Source organism: Malaclemys terrapin, chromosome 5 (assembly GCF_027887155.1).
Source record: "Malaclemys terrapin pileata isolate rMalTer1 chromosome 5, rMalTer1.hap1, whole genome shotgun sequence".
Taxonomy (NCBI): domain Eukaryota; kingdom Metazoa; phylum Chordata; order Testudines; family Emydidae; genus Malaclemys; species Malaclemys terrapin.
Window position 1 is genome coordinate 1,594,443 of NC_071509.1, and position 25,559 is coordinate 1,620,001.

At 47.0% G+C, this 25,559-nt stretch overlaps 1 protein-coding gene across 10 annotated transcripts in view; it reads left to right on the forward strand.

Annotated features, from left to right (window-relative positions):
- The window catches only part of DCTN1 (dynactin subunit 1), a 131,157-nt gene that overhangs the window by 49,232 nt on the left and 56,366 nt on the right, over positions 1-25,559 (forward strand). For 6 of the 10 annotated variants that reach the window (XM_054030299.1, XM_054030300.1, XM_054030295.1 and 3 more), the window contains exons 3-5: positions 6,895-6,973; positions 10,583-10,614; positions 21,517-21,537. In XM_054030299.1, coding sequence (XP_053886274.1) covers positions 6,895-6,973; positions 10,583-10,614; positions 21,517-21,537 — 132 coding nt within the window. The remainder of the gene's footprint in view (positions 1-6,894; positions 6,974-10,582; positions 10,615-21,516; positions 21,538-25,559) is intronic. The other 4 variants (XM_054030298.1, XM_054030301.1, XM_054030304.1 and 1 more) reach the window with 1 other exon arrangement.

Consider the following 25,559-nt stretch of genomic DNA (forward strand, 5'->3'; position numbering starts at 1 on the left):
GTCAGAAAGCCTCTTGTCCTTCATCCCGCTCTGCAGTTGTTCCATCTAATTATTTGGATCCCAGAGACCATTACTGGCCTGGCCTGTTTTGTGGGAGTTTGACAAATTCTGCTACGTTCCAGGAAAGTGTCTCTTAAAATGTTCTTCCTGGAAGTGGAAGGGACTTATTCCGAACAGCAGATAGCTATCTGTGCCTGTGCTTTTGTCTCCATATCTTTCTCTTGGATTATTTGTTGCACACTCTTTCAGTCTCTCCTCCTCTTCGGGCAAGGTGCACCAGCTGTCCTGTTTAAAGGAGTTACTCTTCAGTACCTGCAGTGCATTGCTTCTGCCTGGGCACACCTGTGAGCTATACGGGGCAGGGACACATCCCACTAGCGTGCAGAGGCTGGCGAGTAACCGCTCTTTCCCCAGATTTAAAACTTGGCTTTAAATTGTGAGGCAGGTTTGACTTTGCCTGGGAGCACAGTTGCCGCTACAAGCGGAATTCTGAAGCAGCCGCAAGGACTTGGATCCTTTTAGAGCAGCAAATGCAGCATGGCAGCTGTGAGCTGGGGAGGGTGGACTCCAAATCCATGAGCGGTTTAAAATGTCTGCTCCGTATGAAAGGAGCATGCTGCTTCATAACGTCTTGGGCTGTTCTTAGAGCCTGGTCCTGTAAGAGTGTGTATTCACTTCTTTTTTATAATGCTCCTTTCTGTGGCGCATGACTGGCTCCAGCCTGAGAGCTCAGAAAGAGAGCAGAGGAGGAGAATCAATCTGTAATAACGACTAGAAGCAGCTTTGGAGAGAGAGGTGCCCACTGCTGTTCAGTTCTTTCCTCATCCAGCAGTTAGATGGTTAAGAACATTGATCGTTTTGTGTTTGTCTTGCTTTTGGGGGAGGTTGGGGGTTGGCACAAACTGGGGCTATCTGAGAGTCTGGGTGGCTGAACGTCTTGTTCCCTGTTTTCTTTAATGAAATTTTTTCTGATGCTGCTAGGGAGCACCGCTCGGTTGCTATAGCAATGTTGTCAGCTGGAACGGGAGTTTGCTGCAGGTTAGGTCTCTTGTCATGAGAAGAGAAGATGCAAGCAAATTGTGGGGCTAGGAGTGGTGTTGTGCTGTGTGTGCTGCTTTCTCTATTACTTGTTCTGTGCACCACTTAGAGTGCATAAGCAAGGGCTCACACCTATCATTAGGGTTCCAGTTTTCAGTTTAAACCAAAAGCAACCACTAAAACACCAATGTTAATTTTTGAAGGATCAGTTTAAAAAAAATAAATCAGAAAATGACAAGGTTCTTTTAGAGGCGCTTGCAACAGAATTCATGTCCTGCTCATGTTCTCGGCTATAAATGAAACTAGTGCTTCACCCCCATGCTTCGTCTCTAGGTCACCCTCAAAAGCCACTGCCACATCGCTACTCTGTGGTTACGTGCAATGTGGGACCGTGGGATGTTAACAATAAACGAGGCTCTCCTGAGCAGCGTTCTAACTTTGTGATTTTTTTTTTTTTGCTAATAAAACAGATTTTTAATCAAATTGATGTAACCACAGTCCTGTTAAACCCATAAAAACTATTTATTGGAATATACAAGGCCCAAAGAAACTTTCCCCACTCTCCTTCCAAAAAACAAACCAACCAAACCCTACCCCATTGCAAATGAGTGCAAATAGAAACTGCATCCATAAAACACAGCAGTAGTCTTCTAACTTGTTTGTGGAGCATTAGCTTCAAAAACAGACTGTTCATAAAAACAAAGTCTCAGAGATCTTAAATATACCAGGCAGAATAAGTGTCTTGGAGCTGATAAATCCCTTTAGGAAAAACAAACTCTATGGTAAGCTGTGAGAAAGTGCTAACCTCTTCCAGAGGCCTTGCCTGCACCTTTAACGTAGGTCAATTTAGCTATGTAGCTCAGGGGTGTGAAATAGTCACACTCCGGAGAGACCTAGTTCAATCCGTCTAATGGTGTAGACACCATTCAGCCAATGGAAGAATTCTACTATTGACCAAGCTACGGCCTCTCAAGCGAGTGGGTTTACTATAGGAATGAAAGCCCGTCACTATAGCAGGTGTCTGCGCTCCAGCACCACGGCTGTAGCTGTGCCTCTGTGGTGCTTGTAGCGTAGATACACACAGAGAGAGTGAGCCCGTATCGGGCCTCAGCTCAAGGCTGCTCTGCTGATCCCCAGCGCCACGGCAAGCTGTTATAAAGTCTCTCCTATGGCTTGTGCACACTAACGATGCCTTTACTTGTCCAGAGGGAAGTAGGTATATTAAAAAAACTAATAATGGAGGCTGGAGCAGTGGTGATTGCCCTATGATAAAGCAGCATGCTGCAGCTTCCACCTGGATGGCAGGGGTTTGTCCCTCTGCACGAATGAGGTGACCAGGAATTTCTGGGCTCCCTGCTCCGTGATTTTTCCAGAGACTGAGGTCAGACTGACTAGTCTGTAGTTCCCTGGATTCTCCTTCTTCCCTTTTTGAAAGATGAGCACTATATTTGCCTTTTTCCAATTGTCTGGGACCTCCCCTGATCATCACAAGTTTTCAAAGATAATGGCCAATGGCTCTGCAATCACATCAGCCAACTCCCTCAGATGCATTAGATCCGGCCCCGTGGACTTGTGCATGTTCAGCTTTTCTAAAAAGTCTTTAAGCTGTTCTTTCACCACAGAGGGCTGGTCGCCTCCTCCCCATACTGTGCTGCCCAGTGCAGCAGTCTGGGAGCTGACTGTCTGTGCAGACCGAGACAAAAAAAGCATTGAGTACTTCAGCTTTTTCCACATCCTCTGTCAGTAGGTTGCCTCCCCCATTCAGTAAGGGTCCCACACTTTCCCTTACCACCTTCTTGTTGCTAATCTACCTGTAGAAACCCTTCTCGCTATCCTTCACATCCCTTGCTAGCTGCAACTCCAAGTGTGATTATGCTGTGATTACCCTTCCTGATTACACCCCTGCATGCTCCAGCAATATTTTTGTACTCCTTCCATGCCATCTGTCCAAATTTCCACTTCTTGTAAGCTTCCTTTTCGTGTTTACGCTCACTGAAGATTTCGCTGTTAAACCAAGCTGGTCGCCTGTCATATTTGCTGTTCTTTCTGTACATTGGGATGGTTTGTTCCTGCACCCTCAATAAGACTTCTCTAAAATACAGCCAGCTCTCCTAGACTCCTTTCCCCCTCATATTAGCCTCCCAGGGGATCCTGCCCATCAGTTCCCTAGGGAGTCAAAGTCTGCTTTTCTGAAGTCCAGGGTCCGTATTCTGCTGCTCTCCTTTCTTCCTTTTGTCAGGATCCTGAACGCGACCAATCCATGGTCACTGCTGCCCAGGTTGCCACTCATTTCTAATTCCCCTACCAATTCTTCCCTGTTTGTGAGCAGCAGGTCAAGAGGAGCACGGACCCTAGTTGGTTCCTCCAGCACTTGCAACAGGAAGTTGTCCCCAACACTGTCCAAAAACTTCCTGGATTGTCTGTTCACTGCTGTATTGCTCTCCCAGCAAATGTCAGGGTGATGAAGTCCCCCATGAGAACCAGGACCTGTGATCTGGAAACTTCTGTTAGTTGCCGGAAGAAAGCCTCGTCCACCTCATCCTCCTGGTCTGGTGGTCTATAGCAGACTCCCACCACATCACCCTTGTTGTTCTTGCCTCTAAACTTAACCCAAAGACTCTCAACAGGCTTTTCTCCAGTTTCATACGGGAGCTCTGAGCAATCATACTGCTCTCTTACATACAGTGCAACTCCCCCACCTTTTCTTCCCGGCCTGTCCTTCCTGAACAGTTTATACCCATCCATGACAGTGTTCCAGTCATGTGAGTTACCCCACCAAGTCTCTGTTCCAATCACATCATAGTTCCTTGACTGTGCCAGGACTTCCAGTTCTCTCTGCTTGTTTCCCAGGCTTCTTGCGTTCATGTATAGGCACCTAAGATAACTAGCCGATTGCCCTGCTTTCTCAGTATGAATCACGAGGCCTCCCCTGTTACTCCCTCTTCCTTGTGTTTCCTCCCGGTATCCCACTTACCTCCGGGCTTAGGTCACCATCCCTCGGCGAACCTAGTTTAAAACCCTCCTTACTAGGTTAGCCAGCCTGCCTGCGAAGAGGTGCTTCCTGCTCTTCGTTAGGTGGATTCCTTCTCTTCCTTCCTTCCAAACAATTCTGCCTGGCGGGCTGAAAGGGAGCTGGAAACACCAGCTTCCAAACTCCTGGGGTCTTGGGTCCCCATTAGCCCACCAGGCAGGAGGCTGGACGTACAGGGTGCCTGGCAGCATGCCAGATGGGATGCCGAGTTGCTAGGCGGACGAGCTGGCAGGAGACTTGGCTGTCTGGATACCTGTCTGGATTCTGTTGGAGCTTCGTCAAAATCATACCGTCTTTGCGACGTTTCTGTTTAGGTGAATCTGCCATCCCTGATGCAGACCTGTTCTGCTGGAGGATTTCCAGGCAGCTGTAGTGAGCAGCCGGGCTGGATTGGAACTGAGTGCCTCCTAGCCAGTACTGAATGGAAGTTAATGGAGGGAATTTGGGTTTGATACAGCAGGAGGAGGAGAGGCTGACTTGTTTTGTAAATGGACATTGAGGGGGTTAGATCTGGCATCCTGGTAAGCTGCCGCAGGAGACTGTAGGTACCGGACTCAAGCATGGAAATGGTGTAGGGAGAGCCACTGTTGTTTCCCTGCTCTTTGTTTCTGACCGTGCCTTTCCCATCCGTTTCCCTGTACTGCTCACCAAAGGCCTGGAACAGTACTGCGAGCAACTGTGTCAACACGGATGTGTTTCCTGCGCATGTTTTGGCAGCTTTAAAATACTTGGGATTTCCGTTCACTGGGTCAGGGATTTTAAGCATCAGAGTCTTCCTAGAACAGGTGGAGACCTTAGAGTTTGTCACCAGGTACAGTAGTGCTGATTCCCATGCCATGGAGAGGGCTGATGGCTGTAGGCAGAGCAATCCTAGCTATGTCTCAGCACCATGTCCTGTACGTTACTGTGCTTTTCTAAACTAAAAAATAACCACTCCCCCCGCAGCTCTAATTCCTCACTTTCCGCTTCATGTCACTTACTGACAGTCCGGGGATCCCAGAGTGCTTTACAGACCATGTACTGTTGGGGGCACTTCACCCACCTCTGGGACGGAAATGCAGCCTCCGTTCTATTCTAGCCCCACTGCAAAGCTGGTTTTGTTAGTGGCGTGGAAGGAGAAATGACAATTCGTGTATTCAGTTAAAATCGCAGGAGGAATTTAGGACGGCGGAATGTGATTATTGGTGAGGGAACTCAGACCCTTCTGGGGCAAGTGCCAGGGGACCTTTAAGTGATCAGTGCCTGTTTGTCTCCTCCTGAAATCAGGGTGGTGATAAAATACAACTGTAGGAAAACAGTCCTAAACACTGATCTGTCACTGCTGGTCATCCCATGCCCAGTGTATCTGACCCCACCTGTACTAGACAGACGAGTCAGAGGTGCTTAGAATTCCTAGGCTCATTTTTGGTGACCTCGGCTGTATGAGGGAGTGGGAAGCCCCATTATCAAGACTATATAATCTCCTCCTAGGATGGATTCCTGTAAGCCAAGTGAAAAGTTCTCCCTTGTGCACTGCTGAGATGGCTCAAAAGCCTCCCCTTTACAGAACTCACCAAAAGAGGTCAGCAGCACGTGGCTTTCATTGGAGAGGTGCCCTGTCAGCCCCTTTTCCACCTTCTTTTAAACACTGCTCTGAGTATTTTCGCTGCCTTTGATGGTGTTGTCATTATTTCTATAGCATAGAGCAGTGGCTCTCAGCCAGGGGTACGCAGGGGTCTTCTGGGGGGGACATCAACTCACCTAGAGATTTGCCTAGTTTTACAACAGGCTCCAGAAAAAGCACTAGTGAAGTCAGTACAAACTCAAATTTCATACAGACAATGACTTGTTTATACTGCTCTATATACTATACACTGAAAATGGAAGAACAGTATTTATATTCCAATTGATTTATAATTATATGGTAAAAATGAGAAAGTCGGCAATTTTTCAGTACTAGTGGGCTGACACACTTTGGTATTTTTATGCCTGATTTTGTAAGCAAATAGTTTTTAAGTGAGGTGAAACTTGGGGTACACAAGACAAATCAGACTCCTGCAAGGGGTACAGTAGTCTGTCTGGAAAGGTTGAGAGCCACTGGCATAGCGTCTCATTAAAATACCTCTTCCTGCTTGTTTATCTGCTGTTCTGGGCACCGTACCTACATAGGAACCACTTACAGACTGGCAGGCTACCGCAGAGGTGCCTGCTTGTTAACAAACCTCCTATCCTCCGTTATTTGTCAGTCAAGAGCCTGGCCAAAAAAGATTGTTTAAAAAGACCCCTAGGACACCTGTGCTTTAGATTTCATAGCATTGCCCCAAACCTGAGACCGTGTCTGCTTTCAGGTGCTGGACTCTCCCTGAGAGCGTGGCAGCTTTCACTAGGACCTCTGTGGTGATTGTATTGGTGTTCTGAGCCCTCACAGGTTGCTACATCTTGGAGAAAAGCAGCTTTTCGTACTGAGGAGTGTGGGAGTCTTTACAATTCTGTTCAGCTCAGATAAAATATACTTTAAAAACAAATCCTAGCTTCTCCTTATCGCTCAGAAACTTAAACTGATCGACAGACCAAAAGTCATTAGCTTGGCTTGGACTGAAGTAGATAGCAACCTGTAAACTGCTTTAGACTGCCTGGGCAACTGGGTCCTCAAATCCACAATGGGTTTTTAGTTCATTTTAAATATAAGTTTTCAGGAAGTTGGGGAGGGAGGAACACCAAGAAATGAGATTAAAAAATCAGCACAAAGTGAAGTCTGTTGTGTTAAAGCCCCAACTCCAGAATGGGGCTGCTGCGTGTTCATGCCACTCCTCGCTGGTAACATTGAATTTATTCCATTTATTCAGATCCAGATTTTTGAAGATGGAGCAGATACAACATCTCCAGAAACCCCAGAATCTTCTGCCTCAAAGGTCCCCAAAAGAGGTATGGTTCACTCGTCTTTCTTACGAGTCCTTATCTCCCTTCATTCCAGCCCAAGAGGAATCCATATGTCAGACATCCAGCATTGCCTGGAATTGGAGCTTTTGGGGAAATCTTCACCCATCCCTTCTACCTTTTCTCCTGCCAGAGGGGAGTCTCTGCTGGGGCACGTGGAGGTGCAAGCATAGCACTTACTGGTGCACCGCTCCTTTAGTTTAGCTTTCCAAGGGCATCTCAACAAGCTCCCAGGGAAAGGCTATAAAGGCCACCCAGGATCCCCACTAAGGGCTGGATCCAGAGCCCTCTGAAGTTGTTGGGAGGCTGCTGTCAAGTTTGCCATCATGCAGGTAAGGTTAGGATTCAAGTCCAGGGTGGCGAGAACATCACTGATTTCTTCCTCAAGTCCTCGAGCGTTCAGTGGTATTGAAATCCACACCGGCTTAAGCTCAAGTAGAATGCTGGTGGGCGATAGGTAAGTGAGGCAAGGAGCATGTCCATAACTGCCTGGAGAAAGGCAGTCTAAGTGAAACGGTCCAGAACTAGCCTCCAGTGGTAAGGGGGCCGGGCAGTGGGTGGCAGCTTGTTTTTTTTTTAAATGTTGCTGCCTTTTAATGTCATTAGGCCTCTGTTTGTCCCTGTAGGATGAGCCTGTCATCCCATTTCTGTCTCCTCTCTAAATAGTCCCTAATGTTCAGTCTCTCCTCACATGGAAGTCTTTCTAGGCCTCTATTCATCCCCATTGCCCTTTGTCGTCCTCCCCCCTCCCACCCAGCCATTTCTGCTGCATTCTTCTTGAGGAGATGACTAGAACGGAACGCAGTATCCAGGGAGAGCGTCCCCCGGAGTTAGCCAGTAGTATTAGAACAGCGGCAGGATTTGCTCACCCTGTTCCTAATGGTTTGTTTGCTGCTTCACACTGAGGAGTCGCTCTCACTGAATTGCTTACTGTGATCTCCAGGTCTCTCTTTTCCCGAAGTGCTGGGTTTCCAGTGCCGTGTGAGCTGTGTCAGGGCAGTTCAGGTAGTACCTTCCCATGTGCATTACCTTGCCCTGAATGTCATTGGCCATTGTGCTGCCCCGTTGTTTAGCTTTCATAGATCCCTCTGGAGCTCCTCATTTGAGAGAGATTCTGGAGAAAGGCTTGTAGATTGTGACTTGGACTTTGCCTACCTCCTGGTGGGGAGTGAGCTCCAGTTTGCCCTGCTTTCTCCAGCCCTGGTAGCTGGACTCCTGTACCTTGAGGCATCCCAGCGAGTGCTGTGTGAAGAAGTAAGAGGTTGGGGGAGAAGAAGAGCTCGTGAGAAGCCAGAGAGGCTAGAGTGGTGGATATTGACAGAGGGATCTGGGGAATTGCCTCAGAAAATGAGGGAGGGACGGACACACACACACACACACACACACACACACTTCACCCTCTCTGAACTAGTGTGTGTGTGTGTGTGTGTGTGTGTGAACAGTGAGGTGCAGTCGGCTGGGTCAGAGGGATAAGACAGGTGTTTGAGATGAGTAGCTCAAACGTGTGAGCTGTAGAGGTGATGGTGGGAGACCAAGAAGAATGAGGAAGGTGGAAGGGGTCAAAGCACACAGGGTCGGCTGCAGTGCTCTTTGGAGAAGCAAAATACAGACACATGAAGCGTGGCTGCATGCCAGGGAGTTTCCATAGAAACAGCAGCGTCTGCTGCAGTCTCTGCCTCTGCAGTATATGATGCAGAGATTTCAATTCCCATAAATCGAGCACCTTCTCTGCTAAAAGGAGTAAAGGTGTAAGAAGCACAGTGGGGATGGTTGGGGTCTTTGATTTATGAGCTGCTTCTAGAGTGTCTGTTATCTGGGCAGCTGATGCCTCATTTCACCTTAATACACGCACGCAAACAGAGTGCTACCCACAAGGAATGCCATACAAACAGCTACCATGGCTGCAAGCCACAATATCAGACCCATCAAATATCCAGGAACAAAACAAAGGATGAAATTTACACAAACAAATCCTTCTCCTGTGCTTAGTACACACAACTTCTGCCCTTAACTCAAGGTTGTATGCTAAAATTGTACATTTTGATCATGTCTACGCACACCTGTACATGGGAATCGCTTTGCTCACCACTAAACTATAGCTGTCTCTGGAGTGGAATGCAGCAGCTGTTTAACAGAGTACATCAAAGATACAAACCGTTCAGGACAGGGGGTGAAGAAAAATCCCGAATCCAAGTGAAAATGCCAGGGCCCTTTATGTCGAATTGGATTTCAGCCCAGACTCCAGCGTTTGCACCAGTTCATGTAAATGCCAGGACACCCTTGATTGTCAGAGTTGGTCAGGAGCTCTCTTTGCTGTTTTATAGAGGAAACCGCAAACGGAGCCCCTGGCCAACTATGACAGACACAACCCCTCATAACGACCTATGGGGCTTTAACGTGATCATTCAAGGAAGAATGCCAGCTACAGAATAGTCAACGTATGCTACAGGATATTGGATTCTCCTGGGCGGTCTCCCATTCTAGTAGTGAGAAAGCCTGACCCTGATCAGTTGGAGCCTGACAGGATCACAGCCCCAGAAGCATTCAGCTCTCTCCACGCATTACATTGTAATCTAGATCTTCAAGGTTAAACTCAGACAACTGCACAGATACATTTGAGTGTGCAACTTACATGTGTGTGCAAATCAAGTATTGTGCAACCTCTCTTGAGGGATCGACAAGCATTGGTTGCTGAACAGAGATGGTCATTTAACAAAGGTGGAGGAGAAACCTACTCGAAGTTTGGAGGTACCTTTAAGAGAAGCTCAGAAGGCAAGACTTTGCCTCATACAGCTTGTCTCTTCTATGCACTTAATTTTATTTGCACACATGTAGCTGGTTAAATGTCTACCTTTCCTTGTGCTCAGTAAGATACCTGACCTGTGCTCATAAGTTAGCCGTGTGGAGAATTTCAGATGACTAACTATAGAAACATATTTTAGTTTACCAAGTGATGTTACAGGCCTGAGATGCCTTTAGCTGGCCCTGTTTTATGGAGATATATCACCTTTGATTACCAGATGGAATCTAATTGGGGGAGGCAGGGTCATGTGTCCGTACTTCTGTGTTCCTGAAAAAGGGGCTTTTTAGGCTTGAGATGATCCAAAGCTCTCTGAAATCTTGCCGTCATCTAACCAGAGGCAGGGAAGATGTCAGGGGCTTGCTGTTCTAGTCTGAAATAGCTGATATTCCTTGGATCATAGAATCATAGAAGATGAGGGTTGGAAGGGACCTCAGGAGGTCTAGTCCCACTCCCTGCTCAAAGCAGGACCACAACACCAAGGAAAACCAACTTGAGTTATCCATAAGAACACAGTACACTTGCTGCCCTAGAAAAGGCCATCTAATTCAGCACGCCTGCTCGTTTTGCTGCACTGTAACCTTGCTTCTTCCCAGACTTTTAATTCCTCCTTTTAGAGACACATCTAGTGATCCTTCAGCTAGACCTAGACTTTGGGCTTAACTCTCTCAGTGAAGCAAAGGATTCCAGAGAGTGAGTTGGGACTCCCCTCTGCCCTGCTGCTCATGTGCTAAGAGCCCTGTGTGGTACATGTGTCAAACATCTCATGGTTCTTTGTTTTTCTGCTTTATTTCCAGAATCTTTGGAAGCTGCCAAAGCCAGCAAATTGGTGAGTACTTCAGCTTGAAACCCTGCTGCCTGCTTGAGAAACTCATTCCACCACGTCAGTGTGATGGCTGTTGGGAGGGGAGGGTTTGCACACACTAATCTGCAGAATTCCCTTCATTAGCTCTTCCTGCCTTTCCAGAGTTTAACCAGACGTCTGTCTGCAGCCTCACAGAACTAGTAACCATGCATTCAGCAGGGCCGGGATTTCAGCCAATGAACATCTCAGATTAAAGGGGGCAAAAAAGGAACCCCCCAAATAAAATGGCTGGTGAGGAAAGTCTAGCTTTTGCGTTATCCGGGTGTTACACAAGGGATTCCTTCTGGGGTCAGTCAAGAGAGCCAGGCACATCAAAAATAGCTTTATTCCAAATGACCAGAAACCTTTTCAGTTCGTTACAAACAGCCCTCTCCCGGTGGGGTCACACCGGTGGGAGGGAGGCCAACAGTCCAGCACTGCAGCCTGCTATAGATTTTTTTTTTTGGGTTATTCTTCATTTGATTCAGTATTGCAGAGCTTGCCCCTGAATGCTCTCCAGTAATGTGAAATCGCTGTTTCCCTCCAAATGACCCTTACATTTCAGAGACGGAAATGACCCTCTCGTTAACAGCATATTTTAAATTCACCTTTTCTGCTGAAAACCTGTTGGATTTCCTGGATATGTGCCTAGTTTACAGTTAAGCTTTATATATACTGCCCTAATTATCTTTGTCCAGGAGTTCTCGTGGCTCATACAAGACCTATGTGGGTGTCTGGGTGTCCAATCATAGGACTGGAAGGGACCTCGAGAGGTCATCTAGTCTAGTCCCCTGCACTCGTAGCAGGACTAATTATCTAGACCATCCCTGACAGGTGTTTGTCTAACCTGCTGTTAAATATCTCCAAAGATGGAGATTCCACAACCTCCCTAGGCAGTTTATTCCAGTGTTTAATCACCCTGACAGTTAGGAACTTTTTCCTAATGTCCAACCTAGACCTCCCCTGCTGCAATTTAAGCCCGTTGCTTCTTGTCCTATCCTCAGAGGTTAAGAAAAACAATTTTTCTTCCTCCACCTTGTAATAACCTAAAAATAAATTAGTGGAGATATCTTATCTCCTAGAACTGGAAGGGACCTTGAAAGGTCATCAAGTCCAGCCCCCTGCCTTCACTAGCAGGATGAAGTACTGATTTTTGCCTCAGATCCCTAAGTGGTTCCCTTGAGGATTGAACTCCCAACCCTGGGTTTAGCAGGCCAATGCGCAAACCACTGAGCTATCCCTCCCCCCAACCTTTTACATACTTGAAAACTGTTATCATGTCCCCTCTATTTTCTCTTTTCCAGACTAAACAAACCTAATTTTTTCTATCTTCCCTCATAGGTCATGTTTTCTAGATCTTTAATCATTTTTTGTTGCTCTTCTCTGGACTCTCTCCAATTTGTCCACATCCTTCCTGAAATGTGGTGCCCAGAACTGAGCACAATACTCCAGTTGAAGCCGTATCAGAGTGGAAGAATTACTTATTGTGTCTTGCTTACAACACTCCTGCTAATACATCCCAGAATGATGTTAGCTTTTTCTGCAACAACGTTACACTGTTGACTGATATTTAGTTGTGATCCACTATGACCCCCAGATCCCTTTCCGCAGTACTCCTTCCTAGGCAGTCATTTCCCATTTTGTATAGGTGCTACTGATTGTTCCTTCCTAAGTGAGTACTTTGTATTTGTCCTTATTGAATTTCATCCTATTTACTTCAGACCATTTCTCTAGTTTGTCCAGATAATTTTGAATTTTAATCCTATCCTCCAAAGCACTTGCAACTCCTTCCAGCTTGGTATTGTCTGCTAACTTCATAAGTGTACTCTCTATGCTATTATCTAAATCATAGATGAAGATATTGAATAGAACTGGACCCAGAACTGATCCCTGTGGAACCCCACTCTTTATGCCCTTTTCCAGCATGACTGTGAACCACTGATAACTACTTTCTGGGGGTGATTTTCCAACCAGTTTTGCACCCACCTTATAGTAGCTCCATCTAGGTTGCATTTCCCTAGTTTATTTATGGGATGGTCACACGAGACAGTATCAAAAGCTTTACTACGTCGAGATATACCACATCTACTGCTTCCCCCCATCCACAAGGCTTGTTACCCTGTCAAAGAAAGCTAGCAGGCTGGTTTGACACGATTTGTTCTTGACGAATCCATGCTGTTACTTATCACCTCATTATCTTCTAGATGTTTGCAAATTGATTGCTTAATTGTTTGCTCCATTATCTTTCCGAGTACAGAAGTTAAGCTGACTGAGCTGTAATTCCCCGGGTTGTCCTTATTTCCCTTTGTATAGATGGGCACTAATTTGCCCTTTTCCAGTCTTCTGGAATCTCTCCCATCTTCCATGACTTCTCAAAGATAATCGCTAATGGCTCAGATATCTCCTCAGTCAGCTCCTTGAATATTCTAGGATGCATTTAATCAGGCGGTGGTGACTTGAAGACATCTAATTTGTCCAAGTAACTGGTTCTTTCCGTATTTTAGCCTCTTCTGATCCTACCTCATTTTCACTGGCATTCACTATGTTAGATGTCCAATCGCCACCAACCTTCTTGGTGAAAACCGAAATAAAGAAGTCATTAAGCACTTCTGCCATTTCCACATTTTCTGTTGTTGTTTTTCCCTCCTCATTGGGTAACGGGCCTACCCTGTCCTTGGTCTTCCTCTTGTGTCTAATGTATTTATAGAATGTTTTCTTGTTACCCTTCATGTCTCTAGCTAGTTTGATTTTGTTTTGTGCCTTGGCCTTTCTAATTTTGTCCCTACATACTTGTGTTATTTGTTTATATTCATCCTTTGTAATTTGACCTAGTTTCCACTTTTTGTAAGACTCTTTTTTGATTTTTAGATCATTGAAGATCTCCTGGTTAAGCCAGGGTGGTCTCCCACCATACTTCCTATTTTCCTACGCAGAGGGATAGTTTGCTCTTGTGCCCTTAATAATGTCTCTTTGAAAAACTGCCAACTGTCTTCAATAGTTTTTCCCCTTAGACTTGCTTCCCCATGGGATCTTACCTACCAACTCCCTGAGTTTGCTGAAGTCTGCCTTCTTGAAATCCATGTCTTTATTGTGCTGTTCTCCCTTCTACCATTCTTTAGAATCGTGAACTCTATCACTTTCACCCAAGTTGCCTTCCACTTTCAAATTCTCAACCAGTTCTTTCCTATTTATCAAAATCAAATCTAGAACAGCCTCTCCCCTGGTAGCTGTCTACACCTTCTGAAATAAAGTCTCCAGTACATTTGAAGAACGTATTGGATAATCTGTGCCCTGATGTGTTATTTTCCAAACAGATGTCTGGGTAGTTGAAGTCCCCCATCATCACCAAGTCCTATGCTTTGGATGATTTTGTTAGTTTAAAAAAAAGCCTTATCCACCTCTTCTTCCTGGTTAGGTGGTCTGTAGTAGATCCCTACCATGACATCACCCTTGTTTTTTACCCTTTTTATCCTTATCCAGAGACTTTCAACAAGTCTGTCTCTTATTTCCATCTCAACCTCAGTCCATGTGTATACATTTTTAATATCTAAGGCAACACCTCCTCCCTTTTTCCCTGCCTGTCCTTCCTGAGCAAGCTGTACCCTTCTGTACCAATATTCCTGTCGTGTATTATCCTACCAGGTCTCTGTGATGCCAATTATGTCATAATTGTTTTTATTTATTAGTATTTTGAGTTCTTCTGCTTATTCCCCATACTTCTTGCATTCATATACAGACATTTAAGATACTGATTTGATTCCACCCCCAATTCTGTCTTGTCTCTCCTTTATCCCTGCTAGGGGGAGGGATAGCTCAGTGGTTTGAGCATTGGCCTGCTAAACCCAGGGTTGTGAGTTCAATCCTTGAGGGGGCCATTTAGGGATCTGGGGCAAAAATCTGTCTGGGGATTGGTCCTGCTTTGAGCAGGGGGTTGGACTAGATGACCTCCTGAGGTCCCTTCCAACCCTGATATTCTATGATTCTATAACAGCCCATGTTCCCCCACAAATTCTGACCCTTCTCCCAGGTCTCCAGGTTCTTGATTTACCTGTGGGCTTTGGTCACCTGCCCTCTTCAAACCTAGTTTAAGGTATGTTTCCTGAGCCAATAGAAAATTGGAGCAGAGGCATAGATGCCATTCTTTAACCCTTCGGAGACTTTGGACAGTCTGACCACACTCAGTCAAAGAGCTGCTCAGACTTTAGAAAGGCTCGGTATGTATATGGGTGCTAAGGACATTCACTGTTACATGGCTGCACAGTTTTTGTACATCTTCATAACACAGGCCAAACGCTAACCGCTGGGGTTAGGGGGAAACTTCCCCAACAGACAGGCTATTCCAGGGATTCTCAAACTTCATCGCACCGCGACCTCCTTCTGACAACAAAAATTACTACACGACCCCAGGAGGGGGGACCGAAGCCTGAGCCCTATGGCCCAGGATGGGGGGGCCAAAGGCCAAGCCCCACTGCCCCATGTGGGGCGGGGGGGTGGGAGGGATGACACCAAAACTGAAGCCCAAGGGCTTCAGCCCCAGGCAGGGGGCCTGTAACCAAAGCCATGCCACGCAGGGCTGAAGCCCTCAGGCTTCATCTTCAGCCCTGGGCCTCAGCAAATCTAAGCCAGCCCTGGCGACCCCACTAAAATGGGGTCGCGACCCTCTTTGGGGTCCCGACCCACAGTTTGAGAACCTCTGGGTTATTCCATAGTGGCTCACTTGGGGTTTTTCTTGCACCATCCTCTGAAGAATCTGATGCTGGCCACTGTCCGAGACAGACACTGGACTACATGCAGTCTGTCCCATCTAGTGATTCCTGCTTTATAACACGCTGTGGATATTCCTCCTCCTAAACATTCACTGTGGCAATTGCCAGTGTTCTACATGTACTGTAGGGTTCTTTGGGCATCCTCTTAACTGCTCTGAATGCTGTGAGGGTGCAAAACGCCCACTGATCCCCGGGGGAGCTGCATGCTCAGCTACATACAGCCTTCCTTTCAGCTTCAGTGCTGGAAACGTTAGGGCTCTGCCAGCTCAGGCTGCATTGATCACACCGCTTTCCTTGCGAGCTGGGATAGCTGCGCACATGGAAACAACGTGGGCTAAAGGCTTTGAGCTGCACTCAGCATTTTGCTCATGTGTGGGCAAGCGGCGCATGTAGCTTGGGTGTAAGTGACACTCTGTTGACTGGTACCCTATAAATACTCCAGATACTTCGAATGGGTTTTGCTTTAGGGCTTAATGTTAAAAATTCGGACTGCCCAGTTGGCCTGTCTGTCTGCGCGTGGCAAGCCTGTGCCTAGATGCTTGATAATGTGGCTCCGAGCCGGCACGAAATCCTACGCAAACGAGCCAAAGCTCCATATCGATTGCTTTAGAGACTGCATGTCCCCCCATGCAAGGAGACGCTGCCCTTGCTTCGATGCTCTGGTGCTGAGGGCCAAATGTGCTGGGACAAAATCCCTAACAAAGCACGTGCTCTAGGCTGAACGTTCCCCAGCATTGCTGCCCATTTCAGTCGTTGCTGCTGATGGTCCTGAGGCTCTTCGCACTCAAAACTACAAGAGCGGAGTGCTGCAAGGGGGATTGGTTTGATAAGTTACCATCGTCTGATCCAGGTTTGGTAGCTTACAAGCAAGTCTTGTTTTCACTAACCCTGTTCTTTGGCCAGTTATGGAGGAGCCAACGTTTGTTGGCTGAAAGTACACAGCAAGTGTCTTGCTAGGGAGTATGGCACTAGCTTAGGAAATGCTGTCAAAATCAGTGTCCTCTCCTCCTCTGTGTGATGACCCTTCCCTTGGCCAAGAAAGACCCGATGTTACTCTGTAAAACTCAGAGCTACTGGGCTATCCAAAGTGGTTGCTTGAGAGCTTCATGGCATTGTTGTCAGCAGCGTTCCCAGCCCATTGTTGGAGGCCACCTCTGCTTGTAGCCCATGGTTCTCTGTCTGAGAAGCCCATCTTTACTCTGAGTGACGTCTCTGTGCAAGCCTTCGCCACACGTTGCCACAATTGTTTTTCATCCTGAATCCAGTTTTTAGCACCTATACAAAGACACGCGTTCTGTGGAGACACTGAATCATCTAAGTCCAGAAAATTATCAATAGAACCTTTCGCAGTAAAGTCAGCCTTAAAGAATGCTTAGTATAAGAACAAATCAAGCTCATGCGAAGCAGTGGTCACTCCTGCCTTGCAGTCCCAGAGGCTGTCTACACTGCAGTTGGGTCGTGAAATTCCTAGCTCAGGTGCATGTACGTGTGCTAGCTAGAGCCTAGGTGCGTACTTGGGTGGCTAGCTTGGCCCATGGCGTCGCAGTCACACTGCTATTTGTAAAAAGCAACAGAGAGTCCTGTGGCACCTTCTAGACAACAGATGTATTGGAGCATAAGCTTTCATGGGTGAATACCCACTTCGTCAGGCACAAGCCTTGATGCATCTGATGAAGTGGGCATTCACCCACGAAAGCTTATGCTCCAATACATCTGTTAGTCTATAAGGTGCCACAGGACTCTTCGTTGCTTTTTACAGATCCAGACTAACACGGCTATCCCTCTGATACTTGCCTGCTATTTGTAGTGTGCTGGCTCGAGCTGGGAATGACACCTCCTAGCCGCAGGGTAGACGTACCCTGAGTGTGAAGCGTGGCCTGTTAGGAGTGGACTATCCATTGATTAGACTGGCATGTCATTAGCACAAATTCCTTAGAAATCACAATATCTGTCTCTGAGATGTGGATTTTCTGTGTTGTGGCATCTCTTCTAGCATGTTGATCTTGGCAGATAACTACTCCTTCGTTGCAGTTCTCTCTTGTTAACGTGGTACCTCTTTGCTTTCTCTGCTTCTGAGAATGTGGTACCAAGAACCAAGGTGGGACTGATAGGATATCTCCATATCTCCTAGAACTGGAAGGGACCTTGAAAGGTTATTGAGTCCAGCCTCCTGCCTTCACTAGCAGGACCAAGTACTGATTTTGCCCCAGATCCTTAAGTGGCCCCCTCAAGGATTGAACTCACAACCTTGGGTTTAGCAGGCCAGTGCTCAAGCCACTGAGCTATTCCTCCCCAGACTTCATAGCTTTCTCCTCATTTCTCTGCTTTGCCTATTTTGGACATATTTCCTTCCCTTCAGGAAGGGGATATGGTGTCAGGTCCCCTTTTCTTGAAGACTGTTTCAGTAGCGAGAAGCAAAAAGAGCAGCGTCCTAGAACTGTATCCAGTTAATCCTTGATAGTCACGCAAGTTACTGGGCTCAGTCTGATACTAAACCCCACTTAGAGTAAGATGTGTTCTGTGCCCTCACAAGGCTTAGTCTCGTTTAGGCAAGTCATGAGACAGCGTCTCAGGAAGAGTGAGGAAGAAGGATCAGTTCCTGGAAGGACGTGGGTTTACCAGAAGAAGAGGGGACTTGGCAGATGGGGAGTGGAGGCCATTTCAAACAGCATGGTCATTAGCACAAAGCCAAGAGCATGAAGGCGATGGAACGTGGGTGCAAAGTGGGTGTAAAAATGCTACCAAATCAGAACAGTTCATTCACTCACCCTGCGGGGAGCCTTTACATCCCCTTTGCCCAGGGGTAAATAACTCTACAAGGTGCAAGGCAGTGAAGTCAGGCCCTGAGACATCAAAGCCAAGCCTTGCTCTCCTTCAGGCCATCTGCAGTGCTCAGCTACTTAAAGCTTGTCTATACAGGGAAGAGTTTCTGATTAACTCCCTGTGTGGATGCTCTTATTCTGGAATACGAGCATCGAAGAACATCCACACAGGGAGTTAATCAGGAATAGCTATTCCGCTTTAAATTCACATCCTACCTTCATCTAAATTACCTTCCTGTGTAGACAAGCCTCTATTGATTCTGTGTGACTTTGGGCCCATAACTTCTCCTCTCTACCTTGGTTTCATCCTCTCTGTAGTCGGAATGATACTGAAGACCTTTCCTGTTTTTACTGGGCATGAGGAGTGATCGCGTCTCTGTGCTGAAGTGCATTTTACAACTGCTCTTGTCCCTTGATTGTGTATTGGATTTGCAGAGCACCCTGACTGTTGCTTGAGGCAATACTGCTGCTCTTCAAGAAGAGCCTAATTGTATTAGTAAAAATACTGTCTGAGACGCTTGAGGACATCACAGAGCAGCTTCCCATCTCTCCCGAGGACAGAGGCTTACTGCTGTTTGTTGCCTTTCCTTACAGTCGAGCTGCAGATTAACAGTATTTTGCCACTAGATGACGCCAGAGTCAAGGGAAAGTGCTCTGTGCCCCGTTGAGCTATAAACCGAGTGTCCAGTGGTCTAACGTGGCACGTGACAGGAAAAGCTGATGGTCTCCAGGTCCTTTGGGGATTAACTTTGCCACCCTATAGTCAAGTTACCAGCCATGTCTTTAAGATGATCCCTTTAGCCAAAATAGTCTCCCTTTTCTTCAGTCTCCCCAAGGTTAAAGGGCCACGGGATAATTTAGACCTCAGATTTTTGTATAAAGTGTTTACAGACAGATTTGTTTTGCCCTTCTATGGGTACATCTACACTACAGCGGGGAGTCGATTTAAGATACGCAAATTCAGCTACGTGAATAGCGTAGCTGAATTCGACGTATTGCAGCCGACTTACCCCGTTGTGAGGACGGCGGCAAAATCGACTTCTGCCGCTTTTTGTCGGCGGCGCTTACTACCACCTCCGCTGGTGGAGTTAGAGCGCCGATTCGGGGATCGATTGTCGCATCCCGATGGGACGCGATAAATCGATCCCAGAGAGGTCGATTTCTACCCGCCGATTCAGGCGGGTAGTATAGACCAGACCTATAGCAACTTGCATCCAAAGATCCTGTCTTACCTCCACTAATCCTGATCCAACATCCCTGGTGGGTAGGTAAGGATTTCTACTTTGAACTGAGATGCAAATTGGAGAAGTGTCTTGTTAACACGTGCACACCCCCCCGCCCCCCCCAAGAGCACCCGACCAGTCAGTGGCAGAGCTGAGAATGGAACCCAGGAGTTCTGTTTCCCAGTTCCAGTTTCAATCACTAGGAAACATTCCTGCCTTAATTAAAATATTGTCTCGAACACATTGTTGAAGCTCGCTCATGAGAGCCCCAAAATGGAATGAAATGGTCTATTTCTTGGTCCAAAGCCATTGCAATGTAAACAGTAAACCAGCAGGGCGGTGGACAGCTGTTAACACACTGCAGTGTGCACATAACACAGGGAAGTTGTTGTTTCCTGACATCACTCAAATGTGTCTCTGTGCTGGGGTTGGATTTCCTGTGAATTTTATCTCCACTCCTTTCTGCTAATCCCAGGGATAAATGCTGGTAATCTGTGACTGCATCATGGTAACCAGCCAATTAGAAATCTGAGATTCTCACTGCTTTAAGGCTTCCCTTGGCACTTTATAATAGCATAGAATTTGTGCCTTGTGTTGTGTCCTTATCCAAATGGAGGATAAGTAAATGCATTTATTGTTGAATCTGTTTATGTAAAAAAGCTCCTGGTATTTAAATCTAAGGTGAACACCACCTGTTCATTTTCCCTAAGGGCGTCTGTCATCTCAGCCTCCGACTGAGAGCGCCCAGTCAGTAAGCATGCTGCTTGATAAAGCTAGAATAGAGGTGGCAAAGCAGAATGGTTCTGCTAATCTCTGGGAAGGTGGACACAGGACCTGTGTTAACATGGATGAAATAAGAGGCTTACACAAATGTGTAAATACGGCAGCAGTAGCCTTCTCCCTAGGCCTCACTCTGACTGCTGTGGTAATTGAAATAATGGTGGTGCTTCTGGTTTTGATATGGAGAAGTGACTCATGGTACATGTCTGCAGAGGTCAGTGCTACTTGGGGAAAGGAGAAAATTCTCATTTTTTTTCTCTCTCTCTCTCTCTCTCAACATATTTCGGCCTGGTTTGGTCGATAGATTCGACACAGCCAGGGCAGATCTGTCTAATGGGGAAAGTGGCATGTTCAAGCCTTTATCTTTGTATAATTTGAGCCTTAAATATTAGTTATAACCCAATCATGAGCAATTGTTCTTGTCCCTCTTGGGTACTGCAAGTCTGCCCAGTTTGAATTCACTCCGCTCTAATTTTACATTGGGGAACTTGACTTGTAGCTGGCTGTAACATACAAAGAACTCACCAGGGGTAGCGCAGCCGCGTCTGTACACACTTCCCCGCCCCACCCAGCACCTGAGCAGAGATTGCTGACCTGGGGCTCCAGTTGGAATATGAACAGTGTTTGCTAGGGATGAGGTTGGGGCAGACCTAGCTCCCTAGCAATCCCTGGCTTCTGGGGGCAAATGCATTGACTGACAGTAGGGAAACAAAATAATACCCAGCTCTTACCACGTTTGTCAGTAGAGTGTGAAGCCCTTCACAGAGCAGGGCAGTAGCCATAGCATTATCTGTTTTGTACAGGTGGGGAAACTGAGGCACCGAAGGGCAGCGACTTGCCCAAGGTACCCGGCAGGCCAGTGGCAGAGCTGGGAATAGAGCCCAGGTCTCCTGAGTCCAGTCCAGTGCTTTCTTCACAAGGCCCCACTGCCTGCCAATTAACTAAGCTGTCAAGTGCAGTCATTTGCCTTTCAAAATGTTCTTTGCTGGAACCTTAGAAGCCTTAATGCCCTAGGAGCCAAAGCCTGATTATAGCCACTCTGGGATAAAGCCCACGAGCCTCAAGGCAACTGCCAGCAGGTCACATTTCACAGACTTGTTTAGATTAATCTGGGTGCTTTCTTCCTTGCTGATTGTACGTATTATTGAGATCTGGTGACTTCAACAGAACAGATCAAAGTACCTTCCTCAGGAACAGCAGGGAAAGCTGTATAACCACTGTGTGAACGGTTCACTTCTGTTGTCCGTCCAGGCAGTGTAAACTCTAACTTCTAACCTTTGTCCCCTCTTCATGCAGCGTGGAGCGAAACCTAAAAAGGTGGTGCATTTTTTTGGCAATTCATCTGTACGTCGCAGAATCTCCTGGCCGCATGAAATGCCCCCAAATACATCTCGGCTCATTGTCACTCATTGCTGCTGTGCCTTCCATTGTATGGTCGCATGTTTACTCATTGCATGTGTTCCCCTTCTCCTCGGCTGGCCCAGCTTGCTTACGAGGGGCTAGTAATCAGAGTCCAAATGCACTGGGGGAAGACCATTGCTTTATGGGAAAGTATCTGTCACCACTTCTCAGCCTGCCACGCAACCCGGTGGGGAACGTGGCTTCGTAAATCAAACGATGTTATTTTTCTTGGGAGTTTTGAGAACTTTCTGCTGTTTCTTCACAGCATCAGGATAAAGCTTTCACACCAGTGCTGAGTGTGAATTAACTATTTGTACTTGTGAAATGTGACCACCATATTTCTCTCTGGGTGATGTATTGAAATTCTTGACATCAACACACGAGTCGGCTTTAGAATCAAAGGCCCAACCCACGTATTGTGATCTCCATCCCGTAGCTTAGGCTGATAGGTTAACCTTGGCTTTCACATTCTGGTGCTTTGTTTCCTTCCAACTATTGCTGTAATGGATGTAAATCTCCTGTGTAAAGCCCCAGCAGCGTGCTCAGAGCTGGGCACAATAGATGTAGGCACATTCCCTGCCCCATTGAATGTACTGTCTAAGGGAGAGATGAAAACAGACCGCGATTGCTCTGGATGATCAGAGAGGTGCCGTCACAGGGCATGGTATGGTTTTGAATCAGCTGTACCTGCTTCCAAACTCTGATTTTTTGCTCTCTTGAGACAGTTTTCCCTATTGCTGGGTTTATCTTCCTGGCTATCTATTTTGGATACTTTGCACAAAATATTCCAGTGTCAACCCACCTCCCTTAGCAAATTGATACACATCGGCTACCGGACCTTTTCTTTCTGATTTGAAGACAAGTCACCATTTTGCCTAAATGTAATACTTGTAAAATGACAGCTTTTCCCAAGTCCCTCTTTTTCACACTAACTTTTCTCTCGAAAGAGCCTCCTCCCTTACACCCACCCCTGTTAGATCCCGGCAGCAGCCAGGGCAAAGGAGAAGGCCAGAAAATCCCAGCAGATCTGTCGTTTGTTTCACATTGCAGTTGTATCAAAAGGAAAGCTATGCGGATCTCAGCGGAGCTTAGCTGTCTGACTGGGGCATGTTGTAACCTGGACAAGGAAACCCTGCAAAAACTCTAGCCCCCCGATACTACACTGATGGGCCCATTAGAAATGCCAATGAGACAGTACCTGCTTGTTCCTGTGAGTGATGGCATGTAGTGCTGCTGTGGACCTTTCACTTCCAGTCTATATAACCCTTCGGCACTTGGGAGGAGAGAGAATCCGAGCCCAGAACTCCGTCTGTCCCTTCCACAGAATGAGCACAAATGGGGAGCAGAGCAGGAGGAGAAGCTGTGCTCCCCTGGAAGTTTGGTGTTCTGTAGTAACTGTTCCAAGCCTCTTTGTTCTGACCAACTCTGTGACCTCTGTCCAGTCTGAAATCTCTGCATGTGTCTGAGCTTACTGATCTGCATGCGCTTTGCCCTGTTACTTCACTCTCCTGCTAGCTCTCGTCCCTGCTGTTCTGCATGCTGCTGTTACTCACACCCAGCTCTGGCTTTCCCAGCTCTGTACGCTTTCTCTGATGGCAAACCTCTAGCGTGTGTTGGTTTTACTTTCCAGTTTTGCCTTACTTCATTGTGAAGATCGCCGCTGGATTGGGTTGGTGGCAGGCATGGTACCATCTGGTCAGGGTATTAATTGTCTCACTCTAAAAGGAGTAATTCTAAGTCGGACCGAAACCAGAGAGCCCATGACGCGAGTGGGGTTTCCTCACTAACGTTGTGGGACTAACCCTGGGATGGAAACCAAGATCGGACAGGTATGTCCTAGAACTTCCTCCCAGCCTCAGCTCATTTGTAAAGTTTCTTCTCGCCCTGCTCCTCACTGTTCCATTTTAAGGGTTGAAACCATCAATCAACTTGCCAGCTCTTTTCCTTGTGACCACTTTAGTGTCTGGGAATCAAAGTTCTGTTTGGTAAAACTACTAATGCCTAAAAAGAAATAACATTATTAGTAGGCAAATCCATATTAATGAGATTAGGTAGCTCTTTGCAGTGCGTGGTACATGTTGGACTTTAATCGGTTTAAAAGCTGTTTCCTTCTGCTCTATTTTGGGTGGCAGATGGCCCCAGTCCTCCGAGATTGGTCACCTCTTAAACTGGGGCAAAGAGCAAATACAAATAATCAGACCTCTTCCACTCTCTGCCTGCCATCTGGAGCCAGGTATTCAGCAGGGAGGGTGGAATAGGCAGCCTCTTGCTTCAGGGGTGTTGCCTCTCCATGACCTTCAGAGAGTAACACTAACTCCACCCTGGCCTCCATTGGAGTCAGAGTGACTCTTCTCGAGGGCTCCCAATTGCCTATTTCTCTCAAGGATTGAGACAGGTGCTGTTTCCACATGACACCTCAAGGAACTTCTGCTGTGCCTTTGGGTCAGTTTCCTTTAAGGCCTGCATACTGGGTGCAGGGGGAGGCCAGGAGCTTCTTGCTGGTAACGGTGGAGCTGTGCAGTAGCACAAGGTCTTACAGATCAACGAAGTTCATATTCCTCCCCAAAGGTATCCACTGCTCGTGTCATTCTGCATTCATCCCACCAGAGATGCCAAGAGCAGGCGTTGTGAATCTGCTGAGGGGAGCACTTGATGTTTCGGCCCATGCTGCACTTGCACGAGTAAAGAACACAGCTGAGTGAACAGCTCGCTAGGGAGTGCAACACCGGGAGAGTGCTGAAACTTCCTGCCACCTGCAATGTGACAGGCTGGTGGAGAAGGGCGAGTAAGCTAGCTGTTTAAAGGCAGCAAGATGGCCATTCTCTCCAGTTTTGGAATGAAATTACAGCTCACACAATCCTCTGTTCATTGCTACAGTGCTGTCTGGCGGAGCAGTTACTGTGCAGAGAGCAAATCCTGCCTCAAATACCTGGGACTGGCCCCCCTCACTGAAATGTCAGCCTTGCAGTGGAATAGTAGCACGGAACAGCTGCAAAGACTGACATCTGAGGGGTTAAATGAGCAAAAAGCCTGACCCCTTTCTGTCTTAACCCAAACCTGTAGGTATCTGCCTTGGACGTATCCGTAGCTCAGCCTGGAGTCGTGTCCACTAGGGAGTGGTGGAAAAGCCATTCATTTATGTACAGGTTGGCACAAGGCCCCATGAGCTTGGCAGTTCAGGTTGTGGTGAGGTTGGAAGCCGGGATCCAGGAGCCTTTCTGCTTCCCATGTGCTGAGAAGCTCCGGTCAGATGTGAGTAATCAACATTGCCATTTTAGTGGGATCAGCCTCAGGAACCAGCTTTTTTGTTCCTTGAGGAGACAAGGTTTTTAAGCTCTGAGATGCTCCAAGGTGCAGCTCATTTAAGGAGACTGACCCCAATCAGTAATGGGGAGAGGTGCCTGAGGTTCCCTAAGCAACTTGGGGAATAGCAATGGGCAGCCGAAGATGGTTGTGGTGGGCACTGCCCTACTCTGTTTTCCATGAGATACATCCTGATCTTTGCTGAAAAAGACGGGCAGTGTCCTGTTTCCACACTCAGTGGTCCCAGCCTCCCCGGACAGTGGCTTTGGAGAGTTCACGTGTGGGATTATGGGCAGCTGCATGGAACGCCCAGGCTGGTGCATAGTGTCCTGTTGACTCGGATGTAGCCAATTGTTTGAGTACACGTTCTTAATGTTTAGGACCAAATAACCGAACTTAGTCCAATGTATAAAGATAAAGCAGTACAGTGCGAGAAGGAGACACACACACTCTCCTTCTGGGAAGCAAATTCTCACTGAGTGTTCATCTTACACAGGTGTGCTTCAAAGATGCGCATTTCAGCTACTAGTATTTACGGTGTGATTTTTATAAGTTACAAAACTCTTTACACGTCACTTTAAGTTTAACCCACTACTTTGTGCCACCTTTGTCCTTGGTGCCTCCCTGTACTTTCT